Source organism: Musa acuminata, chromosome BXJ3-1 (assembly GCF_036884655.1).
Source record: "Musa acuminata AAA Group cultivar baxijiao chromosome BXJ3-1, Cavendish_Baxijiao_AAA, whole genome shotgun sequence".
In the NCBI taxonomy this organism is placed as follows: domain Eukaryota; kingdom Viridiplantae; phylum Streptophyta; class Magnoliopsida; order Zingiberales; family Musaceae; genus Musa; species Musa acuminata.
In genome coordinates, this window is record NC_088349.1 from 14,121,513 (window position 1) to 14,147,642 (window position 26,130).

Sequence of the window (26,130 nt, forward strand, 5' to 3'; positions counted from 1 at the left end):
AGCTCAACTAATTTAAGGCACAATCTTATCATCCCTTGACATCACGTAGGTTATAATAATGTCTTTTCTTTTCTTTTTCGTTACTATAGAATCCCATCCTTTTTGTCTTCTTTGTGAGGGGGAATAGAAAAGAGTTTCTGTGCTTTTCACAAGCTCTTGTCACATTCCTATCTGAAACTTCATACTCAATTCCGACGAGCATCATCTTGGAAGAATGCCAATTTTGAATCATCGAAAGAAATCATCTTGCAAATCGACACGCCAGTTTTGAACTCACTTCTACAAAGCTGATGACATCTAAAAGTAATCAAACATGGCGACTAATTTTCTTACTAAAAATTTGAATTAGTCCTTACTAAAAATTTTCTTTTCATTCTTTGATGCAACACACGTTTGACATGAAAGGGATTTGCATATTGTCTGGTTTCCAATTTAATAAGTCAATTGGCCTATATGGTCATGACCTAAGCTAAATTAGATGGATCTTGCTATCTCAACTAAACCATGTTGATTGATTGCCCCTCATTATAATCATAAATTAGTCTGCTATGGTTAGTCTTTAGTTAGGCATAAATATGGCCAATTTATTTTAATTGGAGTCAGTCATCCTCTATAGACTCACACTTTTTTGTCTCCATAATTTGATGGTGTTTCATAGGTCAAACCTTCAACATATCTACTCACTAATTTCATAACTAGGATCAAAATAGTAACATATGCGTATGAAAACTAGGGTTTAATCTAATATATCAGATTGGGGACTAATTATTAATTACCTTTTATTGTTAGACTTCTTTATCATCCCCATTTATATACTTAAAAAATTTATATTGATATAAAGATGAAACATTTAATTCTATTTGTTACGGTAAGTAACTTTTTTAGCCATAACCTTGGGGTCGACGCGGTTGGATCAGGGGTCCGAACGGTTGGGATCAGGCGTGACTGGGGGGATCTTGTGACGGTCGATTGCGAGGGATCTGGCTGGAATGCTCCGTGACGCCGGGCTGGGTCGACTTCGGTCGAGTACCTGCACAAAGGTCGGGTCGGTGGTTCGGCCCGACCCCTCCGACGATCAAGTCAGTGATTGGGAGAAGAGTTTTTGGGAGAAGTCGTGCTTTTGTGTGCTTACCCGGCTCGCTTGAAGCCCGAGGGTATTTATAGGTAAGTTCGATGTTACTTGATGCGCCATCCTACCGGGGCAGGGTCGTACACCCGATTGCGTCTGTCGTCGTCGTGGGCGTTGCGTGGGAGGCCGAGCCGCCGCAGGGTATGGCGAGCCTTGGTCGACGCCTTCCCCTGCCTCGTCCGGTCGTGCGGGGTTAGACGATGAGGTCGTTTGGGTACGGTGAGCGAGGGTGCACGTTACGTTGGTGTTAATGCTCGCCCCCTAGGGCAGTGTGCCGTCCAGGTGTGGCTGACGTCGGGGTGTATTACGTCAAATCCGATGTGTTATGTCCAATTTGTTTTTACCCCTATCATATTCCCCCCCTGAAAGGAGCTATGCGTCGGTTTTTGCATGTAGGGGGTCCGATGCATGGCTGCTACCTCCTGGTGGGTTGGCCACGCGGATCCGAGGGGCTCGACGTCGGTGGGTCGGTCGGGCAGAGTTGAACTCAGCGGTCATAGAGCCAATGGTGTGGTCTCGGGCGGCGTGCAACCGAAGGCCGAGGAGCACGATGCAGGCGGGTTACCGCGCAGGTGTGGTCTCGGGCGGCGTGCAACCGAGGGCCGAGGAGCATGACGCAGGCAGGTTACCGCGCAGGTGTGATCTCGGGCGACGTGCAACCGAGGGCCGAGGAGCACGACGCAGGCGGGTTACCGCGCAGGCGTGGTCTCGGGCGGCGTGCAGCCGAGGGCCGAGGAGCACGACGCAGGTGGGTTACTACGCAGGAGTGGTCTCGGGCGGCGTGTAGCCGAGGGCCGAGGAGCACGACGCAGGTGGGTGTTAGGACTCTAGCTTGAAGAGTCCTAATTGAGAGGGACATTCATGTAAAACTGTTAGGACTCTAGCTAAGAGAGTCCTAATTGAGAGGGGCATCCATTTAAAACTATTAGGACTCTAGCTAGGAGAGTCCTAATTGAGAGGGACATTCATGTAGGAGGTGTTTTCTTAGAGAAGAATTAGGAGTTATAAGGGAATAGGAGTCTTGACTATGAGTCCTATTAGGAGTTAGTTAGAAGTAAGAGTCTTAAGTAGGAGTCCTATTAGGAGTTAGGGTTTAGAAGCCCTATAAATAGCCATGTATTCCTTCTCTTTTGATAAGCAATAGATGAATCTTTTCTGCAGCATTTGAGCAGCAACTTGGAGGGAGGAACCCCTATAGAGTTCCAAGGAGGCCGATCCCCTAAAGAGATTAACCCCAAGTTTAGAATCTGCAAGGGTTCTACCACCTGGTATCAGAGCAGCATTCTTGGCGTCTCGCTGCCCTTCCACAGCCATCCATCAACCCTCCACAACCGCCCAAAGCAATTCCCACAATTGCTTAAAAGATCGTCACCGAATTCCGCCATCATCTCCACCACCGCGGATCATCCTTTGATCTCCCCGTGAATTGCAACAGCTTCTGGTTTCCTACCTTACTGTTGCTGCAATTTAGTTATCCTTATTCAAAAATCCAAAAAAAAAAAAAAATTGTTCCTATATTGCTGCATAAACTTTTAGTCACAAAGTTTTCATCTCTACGACGAAAGATACATTGCAAAATTCTAGCCGCATAGCACCATCTGTTTGATCTTGCTACTATGCTTTTTTTATCCAAATTTCTACGAAATTTTTATGACATCTTTGACACTTCCTAACAGTGGATTTCCCTTTGGTTTCATCGAAAAATTCTTAATATAAACTACTGATCTTTTATGTCTAATCTGTTGCACTTGAAAATCTATGCTGCAGAAAATTTCAATCGCATATTGTTGCCTTAACCCATCTATTTGCAATCTTTTTTGAATGAAATTACTTATACACTTTATAGACCATCTTGGCTTCCATCTAATATTGATTTATTAAGAAATTCATCTCAAAAAACGATTTTGGGTTGCTGCAAATTTTCATCGTTACCCGTTGAAATTTCTCGACGAGAATTCTGCAAGCACAACTTGCACCAATTTCCTTATTGTTATACTGCCGAAATTTTCTTGATTAAATTAGATATCCTTGCTGTCATATAAAATGTGATTTTGCTATCAATTCCCTCCTCAATTCTCTCATGTTTTTGGTGGAAATTACGTCGAGAAACCGTTATTTCTTCGACGACAATTCTACTCTTACAAGACAGCACATACTTGCTGCAACTTCCACGGATTTCTGTCAAACCTTTGCTACCATCTACCATAGATCCAAAACTTTCATCCACAACCCTAAAACTCTGCTAAACCACACCCTCAAACAGCACCCAAAACAGCCACAAACAACCCTAAACCGCAGCCTACATCCACCAATCCACCAACCCTTTCGACCATCACTTCTCTCAACCTATACATGTCTTTAACCCAACAACAAAAGAGAGATCTTAACATCATAGATTTGGGGGCATATACTATGGCATCTAAGGAGGCAATCAATGCTAAATTCGAAGTCTTGGAGGCGCGAATGGAGGATAAGATTCGGACGCTCTTTACTGAACTCAGATTGGGCCGACCACTAAGCCCGAAGAAATCATATCAAGGAGAGAGCTTTGCCCAATCACACCAAGCCCAAAGAGATGACTTCCAAGGGAGAGGAGGCTCTATGACTGACCCCAACTATCCATGCATAAGAGTGGACTTCCCTAGATGGGAAGAAGGAGACCCAATTGGTTGGATCTCGCGCGTGGAGCGATATTTTCGGTACCATAAAACCGCAGATGCATCTATGGTGAAAATTGCAGCTATACATCTTGAAGGGGATGCTATACAGTGGTTTGAATAGTTTGAACATACTTATGGAGTCCTTTCATGGCAATAATTCAAAGAAGGACTGCTGATCCGCTTCAGACCAACCGATTACGAGAATATTGATGAACAACTAGCAAAGATCCGACAAACCTCCACCATTCAGGAGTACCAAATCAGGTTTGAAAGGTTATCTAATCAAAATCATGATTGGTCTCAAAAACAACTATTGAGGACCTTCATTGAGGGCTTGAAGCCGGAGATCCGAGGAGAAGTTAAAGCGCGACAACCATATACGCTTATGGCAGCCATCTCTTTCGCACGACATCAAGAGGAGCAATTGAACCATGAAGCTTGGAGGACTAGGGTCTCTCCTCAACCAGTAATATTGAAGCCCTTAGCCCCCCCTACTGTCGACCAAGTCCCTACACCAAAGAGGTTAACAAGAGAAGAGCTTCGGGAGCGATATGCGAAGGGGTTATGTTGGCATTGTGACGAGCCGTGGAGCCGTGAGCATCGCTGTAGTAAAGGGGGACTTCTTATGATTGAACCGATAGAAGAAGAGGTCATTGAACATCCAAAAGAGAGCATTGAACATGAAGAAGAAGATGCAGAAGAAGAGCCACAACCGACCGAAGTTACGGTACATACACTAGCTGGCTACTCAAACCCGTAAACGATGAAAATTGGAGGCCTTCTCAAACAACAACCAATCACTGTTCTCATCGACACGGGCAGTACTACTAACTTCCTAAATAGTAAGCTTGCTGTTCGGATATCATTACCTATCGAGAATCGCTGCAGGTTTGATGTTAAGGTCACCGACGGACGGATTTTGAATTATGATGATAGGCGCTTGTAGGAGAAACTATTGCTGTAGGACCAAGAGATAATTACAGATTTCTTCCTTCTCCCTCTTAACAATCATGAGGCCATGCTCAGAATTAAATGGTTGACGACATTAGGTGATATTTCTTGGAATTTTATGAAACTAATTATGAAATTTTACAGTAAGGAGAAATAGGTGACATTGCACGGGAAACGTGGGGGCGACATAACAACGATTTGCACACAACAAATGGAGAATGTTTTGCATAAAGCATGCAGCGGCTTTTTAGTACAACTTGAGCAGCAAACTAAGGGAGAGCCAACAGAATTTGAAGATCCAAATCTACTTCATTTGCTTGCTGAATTTTCAAATATATTTGATGAACCGCGCAACCTACCTCTTACCCGTCGGCATGATCATTGTATAATGATTCTTCCAGGCAAATCTTCAGCAAATGCTCAGCCATATCAGTATCCACATCTCCAGAAGGATGAAATAGAAAGGATTATAAAAGAGATGCTCGAAATAGGAGTTATTCGGCCATGTTGCAACCTCTACTCTTCGCCGGTGCTACTTGTACGCAAGAAGGACGGAATAAGGCGAATATGTGTTGATTACCGAGCTCTCAATGGCATAATCATCAAGGACAAATACTTTATTCCAATAGTAGATGAATTGCTAGATGTAAGGGAGCACAAATCTTTACAAAGCTGGACCTTCGATCCGGGTATCATCAAATACGAGTATGCGAAGAAGACATTCCGAAAACCACCTTTTGAACCCACAACAACCACTATGAATTTTTGGTTTCTTCAAAAGAAGGTGGAATATCTTGGGCATATCATATCAGAGGAAGGTGTGGCAGTAGACCCCTTCAAAATTGGAGCAATGCAAAACTGGCTGACCCCGAGGAACATAAAATTGCTACATGACTTTCTGGGTTTAACAGGCTACTACTGCAAGTTCGTGAAAAACTATTGAGAGATTAGTGCACCAGTTACTTCCTTACTGAAAAAAGATGTCTTCCAATGGTCGGACAGAGCCTCCGCTGCCTTCGACAAACTTAAGACAACCATGACGACGACGCCGGTGCTAACACTACTAGATTTCAACCGACCCTTCATTATTGAGGCCGACGCATCTGGAGTCGAAATTGGAGCCATTCTCATGCAAGATGGTCAACCACTCATATACACTAGCAAGGCATTATCTCCCTCCCATCAAAATAAGTCAACATATGATAAGGAGATGCTTGCCATTGTGCGCGCAGCAACGAGGTGGAGACCCTACTTGATTGGTCGACGATTTCAAATTAAAACTGACCATAAAAGCCTCGAGTACTTTTTGGAGCGAAATATATCATCCCCTGAGCAGCAAAAATGGGTAACAAAACTTCTTAGATTTGATTATGAAATAACTTACAAAAAGGGGAAAGAGAATGTTCTTGCAGATGCGCTTTCGTAGCTACCCGAGCAAGCTGAAGTTTCGGCCATTTCACTTCCGACCAGCAACTTTCTTAAGGATATTAAGATGGAATGACAGGAAGATTCAGAGACTAGTAAGTTTATAAAAAAATTGGAGGAAGCACTAAGCTCCGTGGCTCATTACAATTGGGACTCAAAAGAATTACACTATAAGGGACGCATTGTGCTTATGATAAATTCTACTTGCATCTCCACGAGTAGATTTTGGACCAAGTTATTCTATATGCAGGGTACTAAATTGAAAAGGAGTATGGCATATCACCCACAAATCGACGACGAGACAGTTGTAAATAGGTGCTTGGAGACAGCCCAAAGCCACCCACCAAATATGACTACCCAAAGAGAACTCCAGACCCAGCGAAGTGTCATTATTGATCGACGGATCGTGACTCAACGACGACGACCCACTAATGAAGTTCTAATACAGTGGGCGAACCTACCAATAGAAGATGTCACTTGGGAGAACTATGACGACTTGAAGATCAAATTCCTAGAATTCATGAATCATCAGCCTCGAGGACAATGCTGATTTGAAGAGGGCGGGTCTGTTAGGACTCTAGCTTGAAGAGTCCTAATTGAGAGGGACATTCATGTAAAACTGTTAGGACTCTAGCTAAGAGAGTCCTAATTGAGAGGGGCATCCATTTAAAACTGTTAGGACTCTAGCTAGGAGAGTCCTAATTGAGAGGGACATTCTTTTAGGACTCTAGCTAGGAGAGTCCTAATTGAGAGGGGCATTCATGTAGGAGGTTTTTTCTTAGAGAAGAATTAGGAGTTATAAGGGAATATGAGTCTTGACTAGGAGTCCTATTAGGAGTTGGTTAGAAGTAAGAGTCTTAAGTAGGAGTCCTATTAGGAGTTAGGGTTTAGAAGCCCTATAAATAGCCATGTATTCCTTCTCTTTTGATAAGTAATAGATGAATCTTTTCTGCAGCCTTTGAGCAGTAACTTGGAGGGAGGAACCCCTATAGAGTTCCAAGGAGGCCGATCCCCTAAAGAGATCAACCCCAAGTTTAGAATCTGCAAGGGTTCTACCAGTGCGTTACCGCGCAAGTGTGATCTCGGGCGACGTGTAGTCGAGGGCCGAGGAGCACGACGCAGGCGGGTTACCGCACAGGTGTGGTCTCGGGCGGCGTGCAGCCGAGGGCCGAGGAGCACGACGCAGGCAGGTTACCGCGCAGGCGTGGTCTCGGGCGGCGTGTAGCCGAGGGCCGAGGAGCACGACGCAGGCGGGTTACCGCGTAGGCGTGGTCTCGGGCGGCGTTCCCTTCAGTTTGATGGCGGTGGGGATCAAAGAGCTGGCGCATTTAATTTCTCACCTGAGGGGGAGTCGATTGCTTCCGCCGCACGTCTTAGGGCGCCGGACTCGAGGCGTCCGGATGCTGCCGTTTTGGCGGGGTCGCCATGTCAGGCCTTTATTAAGGCGGAGCGCCTTTGGATATTTTTCGATGCGACGCGACGGTTACGCGCGCGTGCGAGTGGGCTGCCGCCCACTCTCAGGAGGCGAAGGGGCGCTGGTTCCAGCGGGACGTCCCCTTTAAATAGCGGGCGTCTGGCTTCACCTCCATCTTTCACTGCTAAGTTTTTTTCTTCCGGTCTCGCCGTCTTTTCTTCCGGTCGTCCTCCTCGCCTCTAGCGTCGCTCTCCTCTCCCGTAGCACCTTCCCCAGTTAAGGTTAGTTAGGATGGTGTCCTCTCCCTCCTCTTCTATCCATTCCCCCGGAGTTAGGGAGGGAAGTCCTGTTCCGCCCCTTGTCGAGTCATCTGACGGGGAGGTGGCGCGGGCCCTTGAGGCCCTGATGTGGCCGCATGATCAGGACTCCTCTGTGAGTGAGTCGTCACTGGTCGGACTCCGGGAGCGCTATGGTATCCCGGGGGACTACGTTCTTAGTGCGCCTGAACTGGGACAACGGGCGTACGACCCGGTCCCGAAGGGCTTCGCCTTAACCCTAGACGCCTTGGAGGCGGGTTTGCGCCTCCCCCTGCACCCCCTCATTGTGTCCTTCTTGTCTTTCTGGCGGATTTCGCCATCCCAAGTGGCGTCGAACTCCTGGCGTTACTTGGTGGTATTCTTGGGGGAATGCCACTATGCCAATATCGCCCCCACCCTCCACCTTTTTCCTTCCTGTTATCGCCTCACCAAGGGTTCGGGGGGTTATTTTTTGTTTGCCCGGAAGGGTTTCCGAGTTGGAGGGGCCCCCTCTAATAATAAAGGGTGGAAGAGGAGGTTCTTTTACGTCAGCCGCGCACAGGACTGGGGTTTCGGGGTTCGTTGGTCTGCGAGGGCGATCGACAACACCACCCCATGTTTGGGCGAAGCAGAGCGCCTCGACCTGGGGAGGCTCAGGGAGATTCTCCCCAGGTCCCAGGCCCTCCGAAACATGACCGAGGAGTGGCTGGTCGAGGCGGGCCTCAGCCCGATGCCTCTGGGTATGTTAGTTGTCGTTTGGTTCGGGTATTTGCGTGGTTCTTCCTTAGTGCTGACGTTTTTCTCATCTTTTGCATAAATGGTGAACCTCCGGTCGCTCCTTGGGAACGACGCGCCGCAAGCTCCTCCTACAGCACCCCCGACCGACTCGCAAGCTCCTCCTCCAGCGTTGCTGACCGACCCACAGCCTGGCACGAAGGATGCGCCTCTGGAGGTTGAGGTCGGGCGCCCTCGGAAGAAGGCAAAGGCGGCGCCCTCAAAGGGGGCTGAGGAAGGCCCCCGTCGGGGCGAGGCTAGACCCAGCCGGTGTGCGGCTGGGAAGGATCCACGGTCGACCTCCGTGCGTGACTTGTGCCGACTGCCAGCCAGGGACGGGGAGCCATTCCTGACGCGACTGGTAGGGGAGGCTCCACCCGGGAGGCCCAGCGACCCCCTAGTCGCCCGCTGGGGCGGTTTGTCCTGGGGGGACAGAGTGTGGGCCGAAGGGGACCCCACTGCGACGTTCCTTCGAGGCGCGCTTCATCCCGACATGGCTCGGGATTTGTATGTCCTGCCCTCGGAGGCGTTGCTTAACAAGTCCGCCCAATCTTTGATCTGGGTAAGTACTTTCCTTCTTGCTTTGGCTAGTCTTGTTTGCCTGAAGTCACCCCCTTTTTAACCCATCCTTTCCTACCGCAGATCCTCCATTATGCGACGGCTGATGGATAGGGTGCGTGACGCCGGGCGGATCATCGGGGGCCTTATCAACCGCAATGCCGAGCTCCACCGCCAGGTGGAGGAGGTTCACGCCGGGGCCAGTCCAGAGGCCGTGGCAGCCGCTGAGAGGCGCGCGGCTGAGTCTGAGGCGGAGGCGGCTCGCCTTTTGTCGGAGCTCGAGGCCTCAAAAAAGTCGAACGAGGAGCTCCAAAAGACAATAAGGTTGGAGCGGGTCGAGCTCCGACTATTGAAGTCGGAGGCGAGCGCCCTCAGCAAGAAGCTGGAGGGGGCGAAGGCCGAAGCGAGAGCGACCTCGGAAGCATTGGCGGAGGAGGCCCGACTTCGTCCCCCGAAAGACAAGGAGCTCCTCGAGGCATACAAGAAATCGGAGGGGTTTGAGCTTGGGCTGACGCGGACAGGGCGGGTATCCTTCGAATATGGATACCGAATCGCTACGTCCCGTTTCCGCGCTCGTCACCCTGGTCTCGAGGTGGAGGACAACCCCTTCGCCTCTCACCCCGAGGACCAAGGGGTGGACATGCCCGAGGAGGTCCCCTTCGACGATCGCCTGGAGGAGCCTAAACAATGAAGAAGGGTCCTATATTTTGTTTTGCTAGTCGGTTTTTGTAACTCGGGTCCTGTAAGTTGGTTTGCTTTCTTCAATAAAAGGAAAAACTTTTCTCCTTTCGTCTTATTGTCTCCTTCTTCTTTTCCTAGGCAAAAAGCTTCTTCCTTCGGAAAAAGTTCTTCTCTAAACGAAAAACGTTTCTTCGTTTCAGACGAAAAACTTCTTAAGGTTCCCGACGTTCCAGGTTCTCGGCAAGGGAGAACCGTCCATTGACGTGAGCCGGTAAGTACCTGGTCAGACTACCTCGACGACCCGATAAGGTCCTTCCCATTTCGGGGCTAGCTTCCCCCTGGCTCGGGTCGGGTCGCTGACTTAATCGGTCGGGGTCGTACCTTCATGTTGTAGACCCTTACGACGGCTCTCTTATAAGAGAGAGCCTTCAGGTGTGCGTCAGCACGTCGCTGCGAGCATGTCGAGGCTGGCTCGAAGTCCCTCGTTCGAGACTTCCTCGTCGTAGCTCCTCGTCCGAAGGGTGGAGATAGCCACCTCGGGTGGTAGGACAGCTTCGGTTCCGAACGTTAGGTTGTACGGGGACTCTCCGGTCGCGATCTTGGGAGTGGTGCGTAGTGACCATAGGACGCTAGGGAGTTCGTCGGTCCAGGCCGATCGGGCTGCGGACACCCTTCTTTTGAGTCCGTCCAAGATGGACCGATTGGTTACCTCTGCCAACCCGTTCGTCTGAGGATGGGCCACTGAGCTGAACCTTAGCTGGATGCCATGACTAGCACAGAACTCCCGGAATCTCCTACCGGCGAACTGAGGTCCGTTATCCGTAATGATGGCTTTGGGCAACCCGAACCGAGTCACCAAATTTCTCCACACGAACTTCTCCATTTGTTGCTCCGTGATTGTCGCCAACGGCTCGGCCTCGACCCACTTCGTGAAATAATACACTCCCACGATGATGTACCTTCGCTGCCCCGAAGCCGGTGGGAAAGGTCCGAGCAGGTCCAACCCCCACTGTGCGAACGGCCATGCGCACGCGATGGGGCTAAGTGGGACCGCGGGCTGTCGAGGTGCGCGGGCGTGCTCTTGGCACGAACCGCACCGCTGCACGTAAGCTTTCGCGTCCCGGCACATGGTCGGCCAGTAGTAACCTTGGCGAAGTATTTTGTGTGCCAAGGTTCGCCCGTCGCTGTGTTCTCCGCAGACTCCCTCGTGGATCTCGGCCAGGATCGTCTGGGCCTCGTCGGGCTCCAAGCATCGTAGGAGGGGGTAGGTGAAGGACCGCCTATAAAGCTGGCCACTCTCCTCAGTGTACCATGTGTGTGTACGACGCAGGCGCCGAGCCGCAACTCCCATCCCGCTTGAAGCGTAGCAGCTCCTGCACCCATGTGATCGGCGCACTGCCGAGGGCTGTAGTCGCCACTTTGATGGTGCGGGAAGGAAGCTCCTCGACCTCCGGCCGTGCTTCGTGGGTCGGCTTCGACGCCAACTTAGCCAGCGCATCGGCCCATTCATTCTCCTCCCTCGGAACATTGGACAACGTGAAATAAGGGAACTTAGCAGTCAGGTCCCTTACCCGTGCCAGGTATTTCGCCATGGTTGGGTCCCGAGCCTCGTATCCACCGCTGAGCTGCTCGGCCACAAGCTGTGAGTTAGTGAGGACGTGTATAGCAGCCACCTACATCTCGAGGACCAACCTGAGTCCTGCTAGAAGCGCCTCGTATTCCGCTTCGTTGTTAGTGGCTCTGAACCTGAAGCGGAGGGAGCGCTCGAACGAGCGACCGTCGGGGGCAAGCAGAACCAGTCCCGCGCCGGCACCCTTTGAGTTGGCCGAGCCGTCCACGTGTAGGATCCAAGCCTCGGGAGGTTGTTCGAGATCCCCGTCTGCCACCTGAGTTAGCTCCGCTATGAAGTCGGCTACCGCCTGGGCTTTGATGGCGGTCCTGGGCACGTATCTTATATCATGCTCGCCGAGCTCCACCGCCCATTTGAGGAGCCGTCCTGCAACATCAAATTTAGATAAAACCTGCCGAAGGGGTTGGTCGGTGATGACCTCCACCGGGTGGGCCTGGAAGTAGGGGCGCAACTTCCGAGCTGACAGCGCCAGGGCGAGCGCGAGTTTCTCTATCGACGGGTAACGCCCCTCGGGTCCGCTAAGGATGTGGCTGACGTAGTAGATCGGAAGTTGTTCGCCAAAGTTTTCTTTGATCAGGACGGAACTGACTGCATGGGGGGAGGCCGCTAGGTAGAGGCCCAGCTTTTCCCCGGGAGAAACAGAGGTGAGTCGGGGGAGGTTGGCCAGGTGCTGCTTCGTTTGTTTGAAAGCTTCCTCGCACTCCGTCGTCCACTGGAAGCTTTTCGGGTTTTTGAGCGCCCTGAAGAAGGGGAGGCAGCGATCGCCCGACCGGGCGAGGAAGCGAGACATGGCAACAAGCCTTCCGTTAAGTCGCTGCAGGTCTTTGATCGTCCGGGGTGACTGCATGTCGATGATTGCCTGGACCTTCTCCGGGTTGGCGTCAATTCCTCTTTCGTGTATGATGAACCCGAGGAATTTCCCGGAGGTGACACCGAAGGCGCATTTTGTGGGGTTAAGTCGCATACCGAACTTGTGTAGCGTGGCGAACGCCTCGGTCAGGTCGGCAATGTGTGCTCCGGCCTCTTTGCTTTTCATGATTATGTCATCCACGTAAACTTCCATGTTCCTCCCGATCTGATGGGCGAACATCTTGTTCACCGTTCTCTGATATGTGGCCCCGGTGTTCTTCAACCCGAACGGCATGACCTTATAAAAGTATACCCCTTGATCGGTGAGGAAGGCCGTATGCTCTCTGTCTTCGGGTGCCATCCTGATCTGGTTGTATCCCGAATAGGCGTCCATGAAAGAGAGGCGTGCGTGTCCGGCCGTCGCATCGACCAGTTGGTCGATCCTCGGGAGGGGGTAGCAGTCTTTCGGGCATGCATTGTTGAGACTAGTGTAGTCAACGCACATCCTCCAGCTTCCATTGTGTTTTTTCATAAGGACTACATTGGACAGCCATTGAGGATACCTGGCTTCTTCTATGAAGCCTGCCGCTAAGAGGCGGGTCACCTCTTCTCGTATGGCACGTTGCCGGTCAGGGGCTTGCCACCTGGGTCTTTGTTTCACCGGGCGAGCGTCAGGTGGGATGTTGAGATGGTGCTGTGCAACTCCTGGATCGACGCCCGTCATGTCCGATGGGGACCAGGCGAAGACGTCGGCATTTTCCCGCAGGAGTCCAACGAGCTGCTCTCGTTCCTGGTCGGGCAGTTCTGAACCGATCTTCACCGTCTGGTCCGGCCGAGTTTCTCGCAGAGGTATGTCAATGGTGGATCCCCTTGGCTCGGGATGAGGGGCCAGTTTCTTTGTTTCCCGCGGATCTTCCAGTGGTGGCTCGGTCCTGGCCCTCTTGCGTAAAGAAACAGAGGTCAGGTAGCACCGCCTGGACTCTCGGGGGCTTCCCGTAACTTCTCCGACTCCAGCGTGAGTCAGGAACTTGATGGTTTGGTAGTAGGTCGAGACGACGGCTCTGACCTTGTTGAGGGTCGGCCGACCGAGTATGGCGTTGTAAGCAGTGGGAAGGTCGACCACCAGGAAGGTGGTCATCACCATCTTCGACCTTAGTGGGGCCCCCAGGGTCAGGGGCAGAGTAATAGCCCCCAGGGGCGATATCGAATCTCCTATGAACCTGGTGAGCGCCGAGCACATCGGGCTCAGATTCTCCCTAGCCAAGCCAAGCTTCTGGAAGGCGTCGAAGTAAAGTATATCGGTCGAGTTCCCCGTGTCGACCATGATCCTTCTCACCTGTGCGTTGGCTACCCTGGCCGATATCACAAGGGCGTCGTCGTGGTCGGGTCGCTCGGATGCTCCGGTCGGGAAGGTTATCTCGGGCTCGGGCTCGTGTCCCGAGGCTTTGTTTGGAGCGGCTCAGGCATATGCCTTTCTGCCCGACATGGAGCCTCCCCCTGATGCGGGGCCACCGGCTATCACATCGATGTGTTGCTCGATGGGGCCCTCCGGGCAAGGTGACAGCTCTTTGTTCGACCGGAGATATTGGCCGAGGTGACCTCTGAGGATGAGCTCCTCAATTTGCCTCTTCAACTCGCGGCACTACTCAGTGTCGTGCCCGTGCTGCCGATGGAATCGGCAATACTTTGAATGGTCTGCGAGCTCCCGCGAGTTCCTCATCGGGTGGGGGTCCTTGAGTAGCCCCTTCCCCTTCTCGTGAAGGAATATTTCGGTTCGAGACGAATTCAAGGCGGGGAGAGGTGGCCTTGGGTCGGATCTGTCCAACTTTCGACGGGAGGAGGCGGGTTGTTGCTATCGGGGTGGCTCCGACTTGACCTTTTTGTGCTCCTCCCGCTTCCCAGCCATCCAAGTCTCCGCAGCGATGAACTGACTAGCACGCTGAAGCATCTCGGGGACCGCGACGGGGGGCCGCTCCACGAGAGACTAGAAGAACCTGGAGGGCCGCAGGCCTGTCATGAATGCCTGCATCAAGAGAGAGGGGTGAGCATCCGATAATCCGCGGATTTGTGTTGTAAAGCGGTTCACAAAATGGGAGAGGGGCTCGTCCTCCCTCTGGTTGAGCCCGAGGAGCAATGCCACGGATGGCTTTGGTCGGGCATAAGCCAGGAAGTTAAGCTTGAAATCCTTGGCGAGTTGATCGAAGGAGGCGACAGTCCCGGCCTTCAGGCTGCTGTACCACGCGCGGGCCGGCCCCCGCAGAGTTGTTGGGAATGCCCTGCACATTAAGGCGTCAGAAGTCCCATATAGCGCCATCTGGGTGCGAAAAGCGGCCACGTGGTCTGCTGGGTCTGCGGCGCCGTCATACGCGTCCAGCGAGGGAAGGCGGAAGTGTGGGGGGATCGTCTGGTCTTGTATCTCGGGGATGAACGGGGATCCTTGCTGTCCGTCTGCCCCGAGCTCTCCTCTTGACTTACGAACTTGCTATTGTACTTCGTCGAGTCTTTGACTGACGAGGCGCAACTGAGCTCGTAGGGCATTTGTAGAGTCGGGAGACGGAGCCTCGTGCTCGAGGCGGCTCGCCGTATCTTCTGCTTCCCGGCTCCCGGGCCGAGTTATCGAGTTTCGAGGCGAGCCAGGGAGCTCGGGAAGCGGTACGTGAGTCCGGACGAGGGTCTCCCGCTGCTGCGAAGGCTGGGTCGCATGCGGAGGAGTTCGTTGGGAGACAATCGGGATGATAGTCTAGACCATGCTCGTCAGAGCCCGGACTTGATGAGCGAGGTCGTGAAAGGCCTCGGGTGACACCGGCGGCGGGCCGGCGGGTGCGCCGTCGGGAGGCGACAAGCCTGGATCATTGAACAATTGCCAGTAACGTTCCGACGCCGCTGCGGGGCGTTCGTCACGGGATTCCTCATGCGGGGGGTGTTCCCCCGGGGTGGGGAGCCCAGCGGCCGAGGGCTCACCAAAGTGGATTCGCTGATCGCTTGACATTCGGATGGTCCTTCCTCTAGCGCCAATCTGTTACGGTAAGTAACTTTTTTAGCCGTGACCTTGGGGTCGACGCGGCTGGATCAAGGGTCCGAACGGCTGGGATCAGGCGTGACTGGGGGGATCTTGTGACGGTCGATTGCGAGGGATCTGGCTGGAATGCTCCGTGACGCCGGGCTGGGTCGACTTCGGTCGAGTACCTGCACAAAGGTTGGGTCGGCGGTTCGGCCCGACCCCTCCGACGATCAAGTCAGTGATTGGGAGAGGAGTTTTTGGGAGAAGTCGTGCTTTTGTGTGCTTACCCGGCTCGCTTGAAGCCCGAGGGTATTTATAGGTAAGTTCGATGTTACCTGATGCGCCATCCTGCCGGGGCAGGGCCGTACACCCGATTGCGTCTGTCGTCGTCGTGGGCGTTGCGTGGGAGGCCGAGCCGTCGCAGGGTATGGCGAGCCTTGGTCGACGCCTTCCCCTGCCTCGTTCGGTCGTGCGGGGTCAGACGATGAGGTCGTCTGGGTACGGTGAGCGAGGGTGCACATTACGTTGGTGTTAATGCTCGCCCCCTGGGGCAGTATGCTGTCCAGGTGTGGCTGACGTCGAGGTGTATTACGTCAAATCCGGTGTGTTACGTCCAATTTGTTTTTACCCCTATCACTATTTATCCTAGCATTATTGATTTGATCGACGGAAATATGAAAATGATGGATAAAAGGATAATTTTAACATCCTAATATATTTTTTATGACGATGGATGACGATAAAAACGTAACCTAAATATTAAAATTATCATTTTATCCATCGTTTTTTTACTTCCGTTAGTAAAATCAATGACATTAAGGTAAATGAAACTAGATATATCACTTTCATAATTATAAAAATTCTAATATAATTTTTTTTTAAAATTTAATGATCAAAATATCAAGGAGGTAAGTGGGAAATAAAAGTATTAAAACAATGTCTACTTAGCATGCCACAGTATATGTCACATCTGAATGGCCAAAAAGTCATGAGAAAAATAATGCTTGAGAGGCACAGAAAACACAAAGAAATCTAAACTGCAAGAACAAGAAGCATGCATGTACAAACCCAAATCCAAAGCTTGCAACTTGCTACTTAATTGTGGGCAGAAAGCTCAGCATCAGCATCAGCATCCTCAAAGCAAATACATGGGCCTCTCTCTCAAACAAGTCAACCCAAGTGACAAGGACCAACTTTCTTTAACCATGCCATCCATGTTCTCCTACATCAACTGCCTTGCACATCTAAATCCAATCAATATAATAAAATTATATTCAAGTTGATATCAGACCGAAACAAATAAAATCATTAACCTAAACTCTGCCACTCACATGTGAAGAGGAGTGCAAAAGATATAAATCTAGATGTGTTGGTAAATAACTTGGGATATCAGAGTAGACCAAACTTGTAACGTTGACTTTTCATTAGATTGTGTGTAGCTGTTGCATCGAGAGATTCGTAGGAAGATAAGATTTTTCTAACTGTATGAGGAAAATTCTTTATTCTGTTTATAAATAGGAAAGAAACGTTAAATATATTAAAACATTTTTTATTTCTTCAATAAAGCTTCTTCACTTCTTCAATAAAACATAGTCATCCGAAACATAAAAACTGATAGTATATAATCATACTTTCACGGGTAATCTATACAGAAAAAAAACGATAATTTTATATCTTTTAACAAATTCATGGAATTAAAATTCATCACTTGTCAAAAAATTCTCAATAGATTTTTCTTCGATTAAGAAATAGTACATCTTTTGATTATAAGAAAATGACTCTTTCTTGTCACCCATATGGACCGTCGAATCATAGGATGGAACGAGTCAGATGCCCCATCAAGGAAATTAAAGCCTTCTCCAATCCGTAAACGATCCTATTTACGCCACCGTCCCGTTATTCCCGGCCATCCTCCGTCCCTCAGCCGCCCAGGTGGGTGGAAGAGAGCGAGGTTGCTGCCGTTGACTTTTCCACGGGCGACGTGCCACTGTCCGGTCTGATGTCATGCATTCGTGTCACGAGACACGGTACATCCGTACGTACTCCCCCCGATCCCCACCTCTCCGGCCTTTTAAGCCTCCGCCCTCCCCCCGCCTCTCTCATCACCACCTCTGCGCTCCAACGTTTGCATCGCCATTCCTGGTTTCGCTGGCTGCGTTTCATAACCCCATCCGGCGCACTTTGGGAACAGGTGAGTCCTGCTATCTCCTCCCCTTCCATCGTCTGTCGCCTGTGTCTCCTTTCGCCCTGTGTTGCCGTTACTGACGAGGTGGGTGGGTGAAGGGAGGAGATGAGGATGGAAGGGAAGAAGAGGGTGAGAGCCGAGGAGTCGGATGACGGGAAGAAGCCGCAGGAGTTGGACTTAAGTGGCATGTCTCTGGACTCGTTGCCCAATCCTTCCATTAATCTCGGCGCCATCGCCAAGCTCGATCTCTCGAATAATAACCTTCAGGTCAGTTCTTCGTGCTTCGTTAATCCAGATCGGTAACGCTGTCTCCCTTTGTTGGTTCTGCGCGATATGGATTAGCATGTGATGGTCGTACGCAGTGCATTCCGGAATCGCTCACGGCCAGGCTACTCAACTTGGTGGTGTTGGACGTGCACTCCAACCAGCTGAGGGCGCTGCCCAACTCCATTGGCTGCCTCTCCAAGATGAAGGCCTTGAACGTCTCCGGCAACCTCATCGAGTCGCTTCCGAAGACCATCGAGGATTGCCGGTATGTCTTCCCTCGATAACTCTGGGAGAAGAGAAGAGTAGTCGAGAGAATTTAGAGTCTTATCTTGTCGTCTGCAGGGCTTTGCAGGAGCTGATTGCCAACTTCAACCAGCTTACCAAGCTCCCGGAGACCTTGGGTTTTGAGCTCACCGACCTCAGAAAGCTCGCTGTCAACTCCAACAAGCTCGCCTTCCTCCCTTACTCCACCTCCCACATGACCTCCCTCCGCGTCCTCGACGCCCGACTCAACTGCCTGCGCTCCCTCCCCGACGGCCTCGAGAACCTCATCCGGCTCGAAGTCCTCAACGTGGGCCAGAACTTCCACTACCTCCAGTCCCTTCCCTACGCCATCGGCCTCCTCGTCTCCCTGGTGGAGCTCGACATCAGCTACAACAGCATCGGTGCCCTCCCCAGCTCCATGGGGTGCATGGCGAAGCTTCGCAAGTTCCAGGCAGAGGGCAACCCCCTGGTGTGCCCGCCGATGGACGTGGTGGAGCAAGGCGTCGAGTCCGTGCGCGGGTACCTCAGCGCGAGGATGAACGGGAGCGACACGGCGGGCGCCTCGCCCGCTAAGAAGAACTCGTGGATCAAGAAGCTGGTCAAGTGCGGGACGTTCAGCGGCGGCATGATCTCCAGCAACATCAGCGTTGGCGATGAGAACGACGGGTTCTTGTTGTCGGATTACCGCTCGATAGATGGGCTCGCCTCGCCGCGGTACGTCGGCATCTTCTCACCTCGACGACTCTTCTCTCCCCGAAGGGCTTCGCCCAGGAAGTAGCATGGTGTCGTTGGTCTGCTTGTCGAGGTGCGGTTTTGGGTTTTTCTTGGTTAGATGAACAGATGGATCAGGCATGTAATTATCCTAAGCCAGGAACGAGTGTTCGTTCTATCACTGTAATCGTTATCTACGAGTACATTTCTAAGATCTCCATGCTTATGCTTCTCATCTTTGGATCTCTTATGGTGGGAACTATTCTATGTCCAGACTGTTTGTGATCGATATATGATGTACTGTTTTGGGTTCATTAGGAAGCAAGCGGGCGGCTAAGTATTTCGTTGAGGCATCTCGTCGAACGGATGGCGCCTCTCGGGGATGTTGGATGGGCCGGGTCGACACTCGGTGGCCTTCGACAACACTGCAACCCATTCCTCAAGTTGGCTTTGCGTTCGACCTAAGCTATACAAATCGCTTTGGCGAATTTTATGCTCACGGAGGATTTGTTTGCGCACGTCAGGCGCTTGGCGGCGGCGCAGGGGCTTCGGGCAAGGCCTGGTGGCGAATACAGCGTGCCTCCGCTTCCGCCACCGCCTCCGAATTCGCCTTAAAACAATATATTACAGGGGCTTCACTCAGCTGAGCACTTCGTTGAGGCATTTCGTCGAACGTATGGTGTACGATGAAATCATCAAACCCAGCTTTTTTTTTTTTTTGAACTGTTTTCTTTCCTATTCGCCTAATTTACAGATCTACCACAAATCCTCGAAAGAAAGGGAGACGTAGGATTCCCGCGGCTCAAAAGGGACCTCTGAAGGATGAGCCGCCCTGGTTAGGCGGGTCGACGACCACGCCGTCGGTTGAGATGGCCATCGGGTTCAGGGCGTGCCGGTGCTCCCCCTCGTACGTCACGATCACCATCGAAGGGTCGTCGGGCGCCCGCTCCACGTGCTTCCGCGCCGGGCACCCGCGCACGCTGCTGCACTTGTAGTATCCCCTGCGGCACGGATCAGACCGATCAGAATATGCCACGTCGCCCGAGGGCCAGAGATCGGACGTCAGTAGGAGAGGGCGGAGCATAGTTACCTTGGGTAAGGGGAGCCCTTGATCGGCTTCTGCCCGTACTTACGCCACGAGTACTCGTCGGGCGGTATGTCGGCGTTCCTCGAGCTTATCGCCGGCACGCGTATCGTCGTTTTTACCCGATGCTTCCTGCAGTAGTAACGAAGAAGGGGCGCAAGTTAGACGGCATGTAGGTGGCCCGCTGGCGTGCGCCCGACGAGGGGGAAGACAGTTATGGGGGCTTACTTTTTCTTGGAGCAGTGGCAGCGGTTGCCGGGGCCGGCGTGCTTCCCCACGGCTGCATCACCGTGACCGTGGGTGTGGCCATCATCGAGGGATCGCTTCTTGTGGGACGATGAGAGAGGCGGTTTCCCGACGCAGGGGGCGGCCGCTGCGAGGATGGCCGGCCCTATCTTGCCGTTAGTGACGCTGCCGTCGCCGGTGACCGCCGAGAGGAACGACGAATTGCCGGATGACGTCGTGCTCGATGAGCCGAAGCTAAGGTTCACGGGCGTCGCGGCGGGTTCGCCTTTGGGGTTGGTGAAGTCCAGGTTGAGGGCCTTCGGCGCTACAACCGGACGCTGGGGGGGCGGCTGCTGCGGCTTCGGTGGTTCAACGAACAGGCTCAGGGTCTCCGATGCAGCGACTTCGGGAGGGGGAGGGGGAGGGGGAGCGGGGACCGGACCCCGGCGGAAGCGGGCGTGGCCGGTGCGGTTTACGACGGAGATCGCCCTCTTGAACGTGGAGACCTTCAGGTCGGTGATCTCGCGGCAGTCCGGTGGTGGTTGGTGGGTGGAGAGCTGCAAAGCGAGGTGCTCCAAGCTGCGGATCCCAGCGGCGGCCGCCTCCTGCATCGCCATCAGATCGTCCATCTTCCCGAGGCCCATCAGATCGACGGCCATCACAACTCGACGAGGTCAAGCAACCGTCCAAGGAGACTCGCAGTGCTCGAGATCAGCTGAGAGAAGAGCTCGGCAGAAGTTGGGGGGCGGACGACGGGGAGGAGAATTATATGGGGAGAAAACAGAGAAGGAGAATCCAAGTCAACGACGCCCTTTAGATCAAACGGTCAAGCAGAAACAAAATACATCATGAGTGCCCACATTAGTTGCGTCTTTAATTGGGCCATTGGGAAAAGGAAACGATGTGCCTTTGGCTTTTCCAAGTCAAACTTGGAAAGTTGACTGGGATTTGACACGAACTGGCACTCCAAACCACCGATGCTTTTCTTCCTCCACCCGATACTTTTCCACGAGCGTGTTTCCACCGTTGGATTGCAGAACTCGGGGATATCGATGCAACTACACCCATCCCGCCGCGACGCGTGTCCCACATAACACCGGTCTGACCAATAATCAATCGAAACGTCGCCCGGGCTTCACAATACGGACCCAAATAAAGTGCGAATGCTCGGGGATTGGATTCGTTCGTATCGGATTTAATCACGAAAATGGAGCAAAGGTCAACGAGGGAAAGTGGTGAGATTCGCGCGTTGACGATAGGAAGCAGCCGTAGTGTCGAAGGCACCGTGAGGCGGGCGCAGGAATTCGTGCCGACGATGTGGGCCGTTGGATCGGGCGTCTTCCTCGATGAGAGGTCTCTAGCCGATGATTCCTTCCCATCCTTGGAGAGTTGACCGACGAGACAGAAGCGTAGCCAGCACGCAAACCCCTGTCTCGTTCTTGTCGTTTTACTTCTTTTGCGGTGTGTCTCGTTTGATTACTTATTTTTCTTTTGGGCAAAGCTGGCTACGACTCGGTCTCTTTTTGACTTTTGGTGCCCATCGGCGGTATCGGAGTCAAGTCGCAAACAAAAGATAGTGGCTGCTTTCTCGATGACATGATGCGTTTCTATCTATTATTTAAGGCTTTTGAAAGGTATAGGCTTCATTTTACTGTATGGGTTGGAGTTGAAGCTGATATGATTAATCGATTGCGTAGTGAATGAAATTTAAATCACAGTGTCATTTTTCAGCTTAGACTTGAAATTATTCAAGTAATTAGATGAATATCTAGTGTTATTAAAACTTTTGTGCATGATTATATCCTAAGCCAGGATTCTTAATCAGCGACTTTAATGAGGAATGCCTCATTGCAGGTGGCAAGAGACATCGATTACACTGAGGACTTCGATTGTGAGGTTGTTGCTACGAATGAGGAGGACATTGAGCCGCAGGAATAAAGGGATTATAAAACCAATTGAAATCCTGTATCATATCACTTAGTGACATTATGTTGAACCAAAAAAAGATCGAGTTGAAAACATATAAGATTGTGTTGGGTACTTAATAAATTTCATTCAATTTGAATTCGAAATATTTAATCAAATGTTAAATCTATATGATCACAAGTGTATTGAAATAGTTTATATTGTCTAAAATTATACATCATGGGCTTTATTTATTGTCTCTAAGGTCACCGTTAGGTGTTGTGAATGATTACACATTTTCGCAGTGCCAAATTCGAAATCACGTAGTGCCAAATTCGAAAGAGGTTGGGGTAACGATCGATCGAGTCAGTTTTTCTAGTGATACATCACCATCCTGATTTGATAGAGATATTTTTAGATCGAAATAATTAATTTAATTATGATTTAAATGATTGATAGAGAAAAATCTCTTTCTCAAAATCTGTTTAAATATTGAATAAAAAGTATCTCTTTCCTCAATTCAATATCAATTTTAAATATTATCTTGTCTTGTCTTCAACAAGCCTTCCTCTTCTAGTAGTTCCACGAGAATGATTTCTCCTATATCCACTATCAATTTTTCTTCCTTAACGATCCTTTCGCTGGACAGTAATTTCTCGATCGATCGATCTATTATCGTTGTAGCAATAATGGCCTATCTCTGCACCGAGTGCTTGCTCGCCATCGACCTACAACAACATCACCCATCTGTCGATCGATTATCTCATCTGTCGTCGACGATAATAAAATTTCTGGTTGGCAGTCCTTCTCAGACTATAGCATCTTGCTCGGTACAAGCAGTATACTTTGACGGTGTTGGTTTCCTCCAAGTAGCCTCCTCTACTCAGCGACAGACTCTGCTCACAGTTGTTATTGATATGATCGATGGACTTCAAACCGGTGGACCTCAAGCTAGGAGAAGAACACTGGTAGATTCAGGAACCGGGTCGGGATCACAAACCACCAACACTCTTGCTTGACGTACACCACCTACCCTGAACCATCCTCTTCGTCGCAGCACCGAAGGCATTTTTGTGAAGGACCTGATCGTCCTTCATCCGTTACCCGAGGGTTGTCACCAACACGCTCACCTTTGACCATCGTCCCCACATCTTCCTCACCAATGGATCACAGGAGGTGAGCACCATCAAGAAGAAATTGTTAGGACTGGAGCGACACTAAGAGGGGGGGTGAATTAGTGCAATGGTAAAGTATGATAAACTTTCGACGATTTAAACACTTACGGAAACTTCATACGATAAAAGCAATATTTCGTTTGAAACCGTTTCGATTGCATTTTAACTTGAAGGCATATGTAAGAAGGAGACTAAGAAGTAGAGCATCAAAGTGAAGATGGTTTGTAGTAATATAAATGACAATAAGATAAATGCAAACCAGAGAAGACGGTAGTTTATAGTGGTTCGATCAATCGTGACCTACATCCACTCCTCTGATTCCTCTTCCGTCGAGGCCACCGGTATCCACTAATGATCTTCCTTTACTAGGCGAAGATTAACCTCCTTCTTACACCCCTCTTACAACCTCTTACAAGTGGTTCACCCTTTTACAAAGATTTCAATGAAAAGAAAGGAGGTGAACACTCAAGCTATTGAAAACAAGACTTTTCCTAAAGCTTTTCTCAACTTCTAGCTTCTCAAAAGGTTGTATTCTCTGCTGAGAATTGAGGGGTATTTATAGGCCCCAAGAGGATTCAAATTTGGGCTCCAAAAATTGAATTCTCTTGGGTTTCCGAGGCTGGCGGTGCCACCGCCTGTCAATGTCAGACACTGACAGTGGACTGGCGGTGCCACCGCCCAGCCAAGCGGTGCCATCGCCCAGCTCTCGGGTGCTGGGCGGTGCCACCGCCTAGGCCAATTCAGCTCACTGGTTGGGCTCCAAACTTGGCCCAAACCAGTCCGAACTCGGGCCCAATTGGCCCCTACTTGGGTTATAGGATTAACACCAAATCCTAACCCTAATTAACATGCTAACTACGAATTTAAAGATATTTTCTAAGCTATTACAAAGTTCGTAAGTCAAGACTTCTTCCGGCGAGCTTCCAGCGAACTTCCGACGATTTTCCGATAAACTCTCGGAAACCATTTTGCGGACTCCCGACAAGCTCCTAGACTTCACGATTTGATCTTGGCGAGTTCCAATGAGCTTCTTCAACAAGCTCCGATCTTTCTCGGAGAGCTCCGCGAACTTCCAACGAACCTTCCGGCGAGCTTCCGAAAAACCCTTCGGCAAGCTCCCTACTCATTCTCGGCTAGTTCCGACAGCATTCCCGACGAACCTTCGGACTTCCGTCGAACTCTCGAACTCCCAACGAATCCTTCGCGCTTGACTCCGATACTTTATTTCGCTTTATGTCTTCATCGTTATCGTAGTTAATCCTGCACACACAAGCCAAAACTCTACTCCGATCTAGACAATTATTACAAAGCGAATTGACATTCTGTTGCCCGGCACGTCATTGGTTGGCGCTTCGTCCGATTCTTCAGCGCATCATCCTCTCTTGCGGCTTGTTGCCCAATCGACGGTTGACCTCCGCAACCCCGATATCCTTGGCGCAATTCCGCTCTTGGCCCGATGCCCGACGTCCGAAGCCTTCTGCCATCCAATATCCTAACGTGATCTCCTCCGGCGCAACGTCAATTCTTCCTGCGTTAACTTGTCTAATCCTAATCGAGTAGACCTGCATCACTCAAAATGTAGTTTAAATTATAAACACATGTCAAGTGGTTTCATCATCAAAATACGAGATTCAACAATCTCCCCCTTTTTGATGATGACGGAGTTAACCTTAACTCCCGGAGTTTAAACAAACTCCCCCTATCAATATGGCTTATTGATAGAAACTCTTGGATTCAAGAATCCAAGCAACATGTCATCATAAACTTATGCATAACATGTCATGTCATCATACTTCTCCCCCTTTGTCATCAACAAAAAGGAGAAGTTCCTACTCTTATGTGTTTAGAGATAAAAAGTTCCATACATTGCATGAAAAATATAGTATCAAAATTTATCATCATGCAATCTAGCAATTAAAGATGTGTAAGTTTAGCATGTTTGCTTTTCTTGAGATAACAACTAATTGCTTCTCTTTAGACTACAAGCTAGCAATTTTCATGATATGCAAGTTGCAAGCTAGCAAATTTTTGCTTCCTTTGCAATGTTTGAGATAGCAATTTTGCTTCCGTAACAAGTTAGCATGTTTTATATTTTGAGATAGGCAAAATAGCACATTTGCTTCTTTTGAGATAGCAACTCTTTTGAGATAGTGATCTTAGTAAATTTTACATCATGCAAGGTAGCAATTTTTGTGATGTTCAAGATAGTAAGTTCTTTCTTCTCTTTTGAGAAGTGCTATTTTTCACTTCCTTTACAAAGTGCAAGCTAGCAAAGTGTTTGAAAAAGTGAGCAAGTTTTGCCACATACAAGCTAGCAAAAATCTCGAAAGCAAATATAAGATAGGTTTCTTGTTGAAGTGTGTAAGCTATCGATTCTTGCTTCCTATTGTAATGTGCAGGTTGCAAGTCTTGCTTCTTGAGATAGGCAAGATAGTGATGTTCAAGAAGACAACATTTGCTTCTTGAAATAAGCAAGTTAGCAATCTTTGCTACTTAAGATAGGCAAGCTAGCAATCAAGTTTTTGCATCTTCTTGACTTGTGCAAGCTAGCTATCTCCCCCTTTGTCATTGTCAAAAAGAAGGGAAGACCCTTTACATCAATTATGACAAAGGTAAGTATAAATCTTATTTGTGCATCATCATATTTTCAAATTAGAATATGCACATTTTTTAAAAATCTTATATTCATTCATGCACGATATTGAATAAATCGATCAACATTATGAGGATATCATACATGATACTAAAATTTTTAACTATTTATCAATATTTTGATCATGATACCAAACATTCATCATTTAGAGTATTCATGATACAAAACATTAAATCAATATTTATAATACATCATTTTAGCAACAACTCATAGTATTTTAAATCATGATTTACATCATATGTAATACATCACATCATAATTAGAAAGCACAAGTATTGTATGCATTATTGCAA

At 49.9% G+C, this 26,130-nt stretch overlaps 3 protein-coding genes across 3 annotated transcripts; 1 reads left to right on the forward strand and 2 right to left on the reverse strand.

The window, feature by feature from the left end:
* Positions 1 to 14,351: 14,351 nt before the first annotated feature.
* LOC135629198 (uncharacterized) lies at positions 14,352 to 14,681 on the reverse strand. Its single transcript, XM_065136390.1, has one exon. The coding sequence runs from the start codon at positions 14,679 to 14,681 to the stop codon at positions 14,352 to 14,354; it is 330 nt and encodes a 109-aa protein (XP_064992462.1).
* A 2,721-nt stretch (positions 14,682 to 17,402) lies between these two features.
* LOC103995886 (plant intracellular Ras-group-related LRR protein 1) lies at positions 17,403 to 19,030 on the forward strand. The gene is made up of 4 exons (XM_009416623.3): positions 17,403 to 17,559; positions 17,652 to 17,820; positions 17,916 to 18,085; positions 18,163 to 19,030. The coding sequence occupies exons 2-4, from the start codon at positions 17,659 to 17,661 to the stop codon at positions 18,860 to 18,862; spliced, it is 1,032 nt and encodes a 343-aa protein (XP_009414898.2). The 5' UTR covers positions 17,403 to 17,559; positions 17,652 to 17,658; the 3' UTR covers positions 18,863 to 19,030.
* Positions 19,031 to 19,477: 447 nt separating this feature from the next.
* On the reverse strand, positions 19,478 to 20,912 carry LOC135629754 (WRKY transcription factor WRKY51-like). The gene is made up of 3 exons (XM_065137637.1): positions 20,108 to 20,912; positions 19,886 to 20,011; positions 19,478 to 19,796 (listed from the first exon to the last, which is right to left on the reverse strand). Exons 1-3 carry the CDS (start codon positions 20,761 to 20,763, stop codon positions 19,598 to 19,600), a joined length of 981 nt encoding a protein of 326 aa, XP_064993709.1. The 5' UTR covers positions 20,764 to 20,912; the 3' UTR covers positions 19,478 to 19,597.
* Between the last annotated feature and the right edge of the window lie 5,218 nt (positions 20,913 to 26,130).

What these genes read in the sequence shown, in the direction of transcription:
- LOC103995886 (XM_009416623.3), top strand. Translation starts at nt 17,659, where the DNA reads ATGAGGATGGAAGGGAAGAAGAGGGTGAGAGCCGAGGAGTCGGATGAC. An exon ending in TCTCGAATAATAACCTTCAG is followed by an intron (nt 17,821 to 17,915) that starts GTCAGTTCTTCG and finishes GGTCGTACGCAG; the next exon opens with TGCATTCCGGAATCGCTCAC. An exon ending in AAGACCATCGAGGATTGCCG is followed by an intron (nt 18,086 to 18,162) that starts GTATGTCTTCCC and finishes TGTCGTCTGCAG; the next exon opens with GGCTTTGCAGGAGCTGATTG.
- LOC135629198 (XM_065136390.1), bottom strand. Translation starts at nt 14,681, where the DNA reads ATGGCGCTATATGGGACTTCTGACGCCTTAATGTGCAGGGCATTCCCA.
- LOC135629754 (XM_065137637.1), bottom strand. Translation starts at nt 20,763, where the DNA reads ATGGCCGTCGATCTGATGGGCCTCGGGAAGATGGACGATCTGATGGCG. An exon ending in TGCCACTGCTCCAAGAAAAA is followed by an intron (nt 20,012 to 20,107) that starts GTAAGCCCCCAT and finishes TTACTACTGCAG; the next exon opens with GAAGCATCGGGTAAAAACGA. An exon ending in AAGGGCTCCCCTTACCCAAG is followed by an intron (nt 19,797 to 19,885) that starts GTAACTATGCTC and finishes TCCGTGCCGCAG; the next exon opens with GGGATACTACAAGTGCAGCA.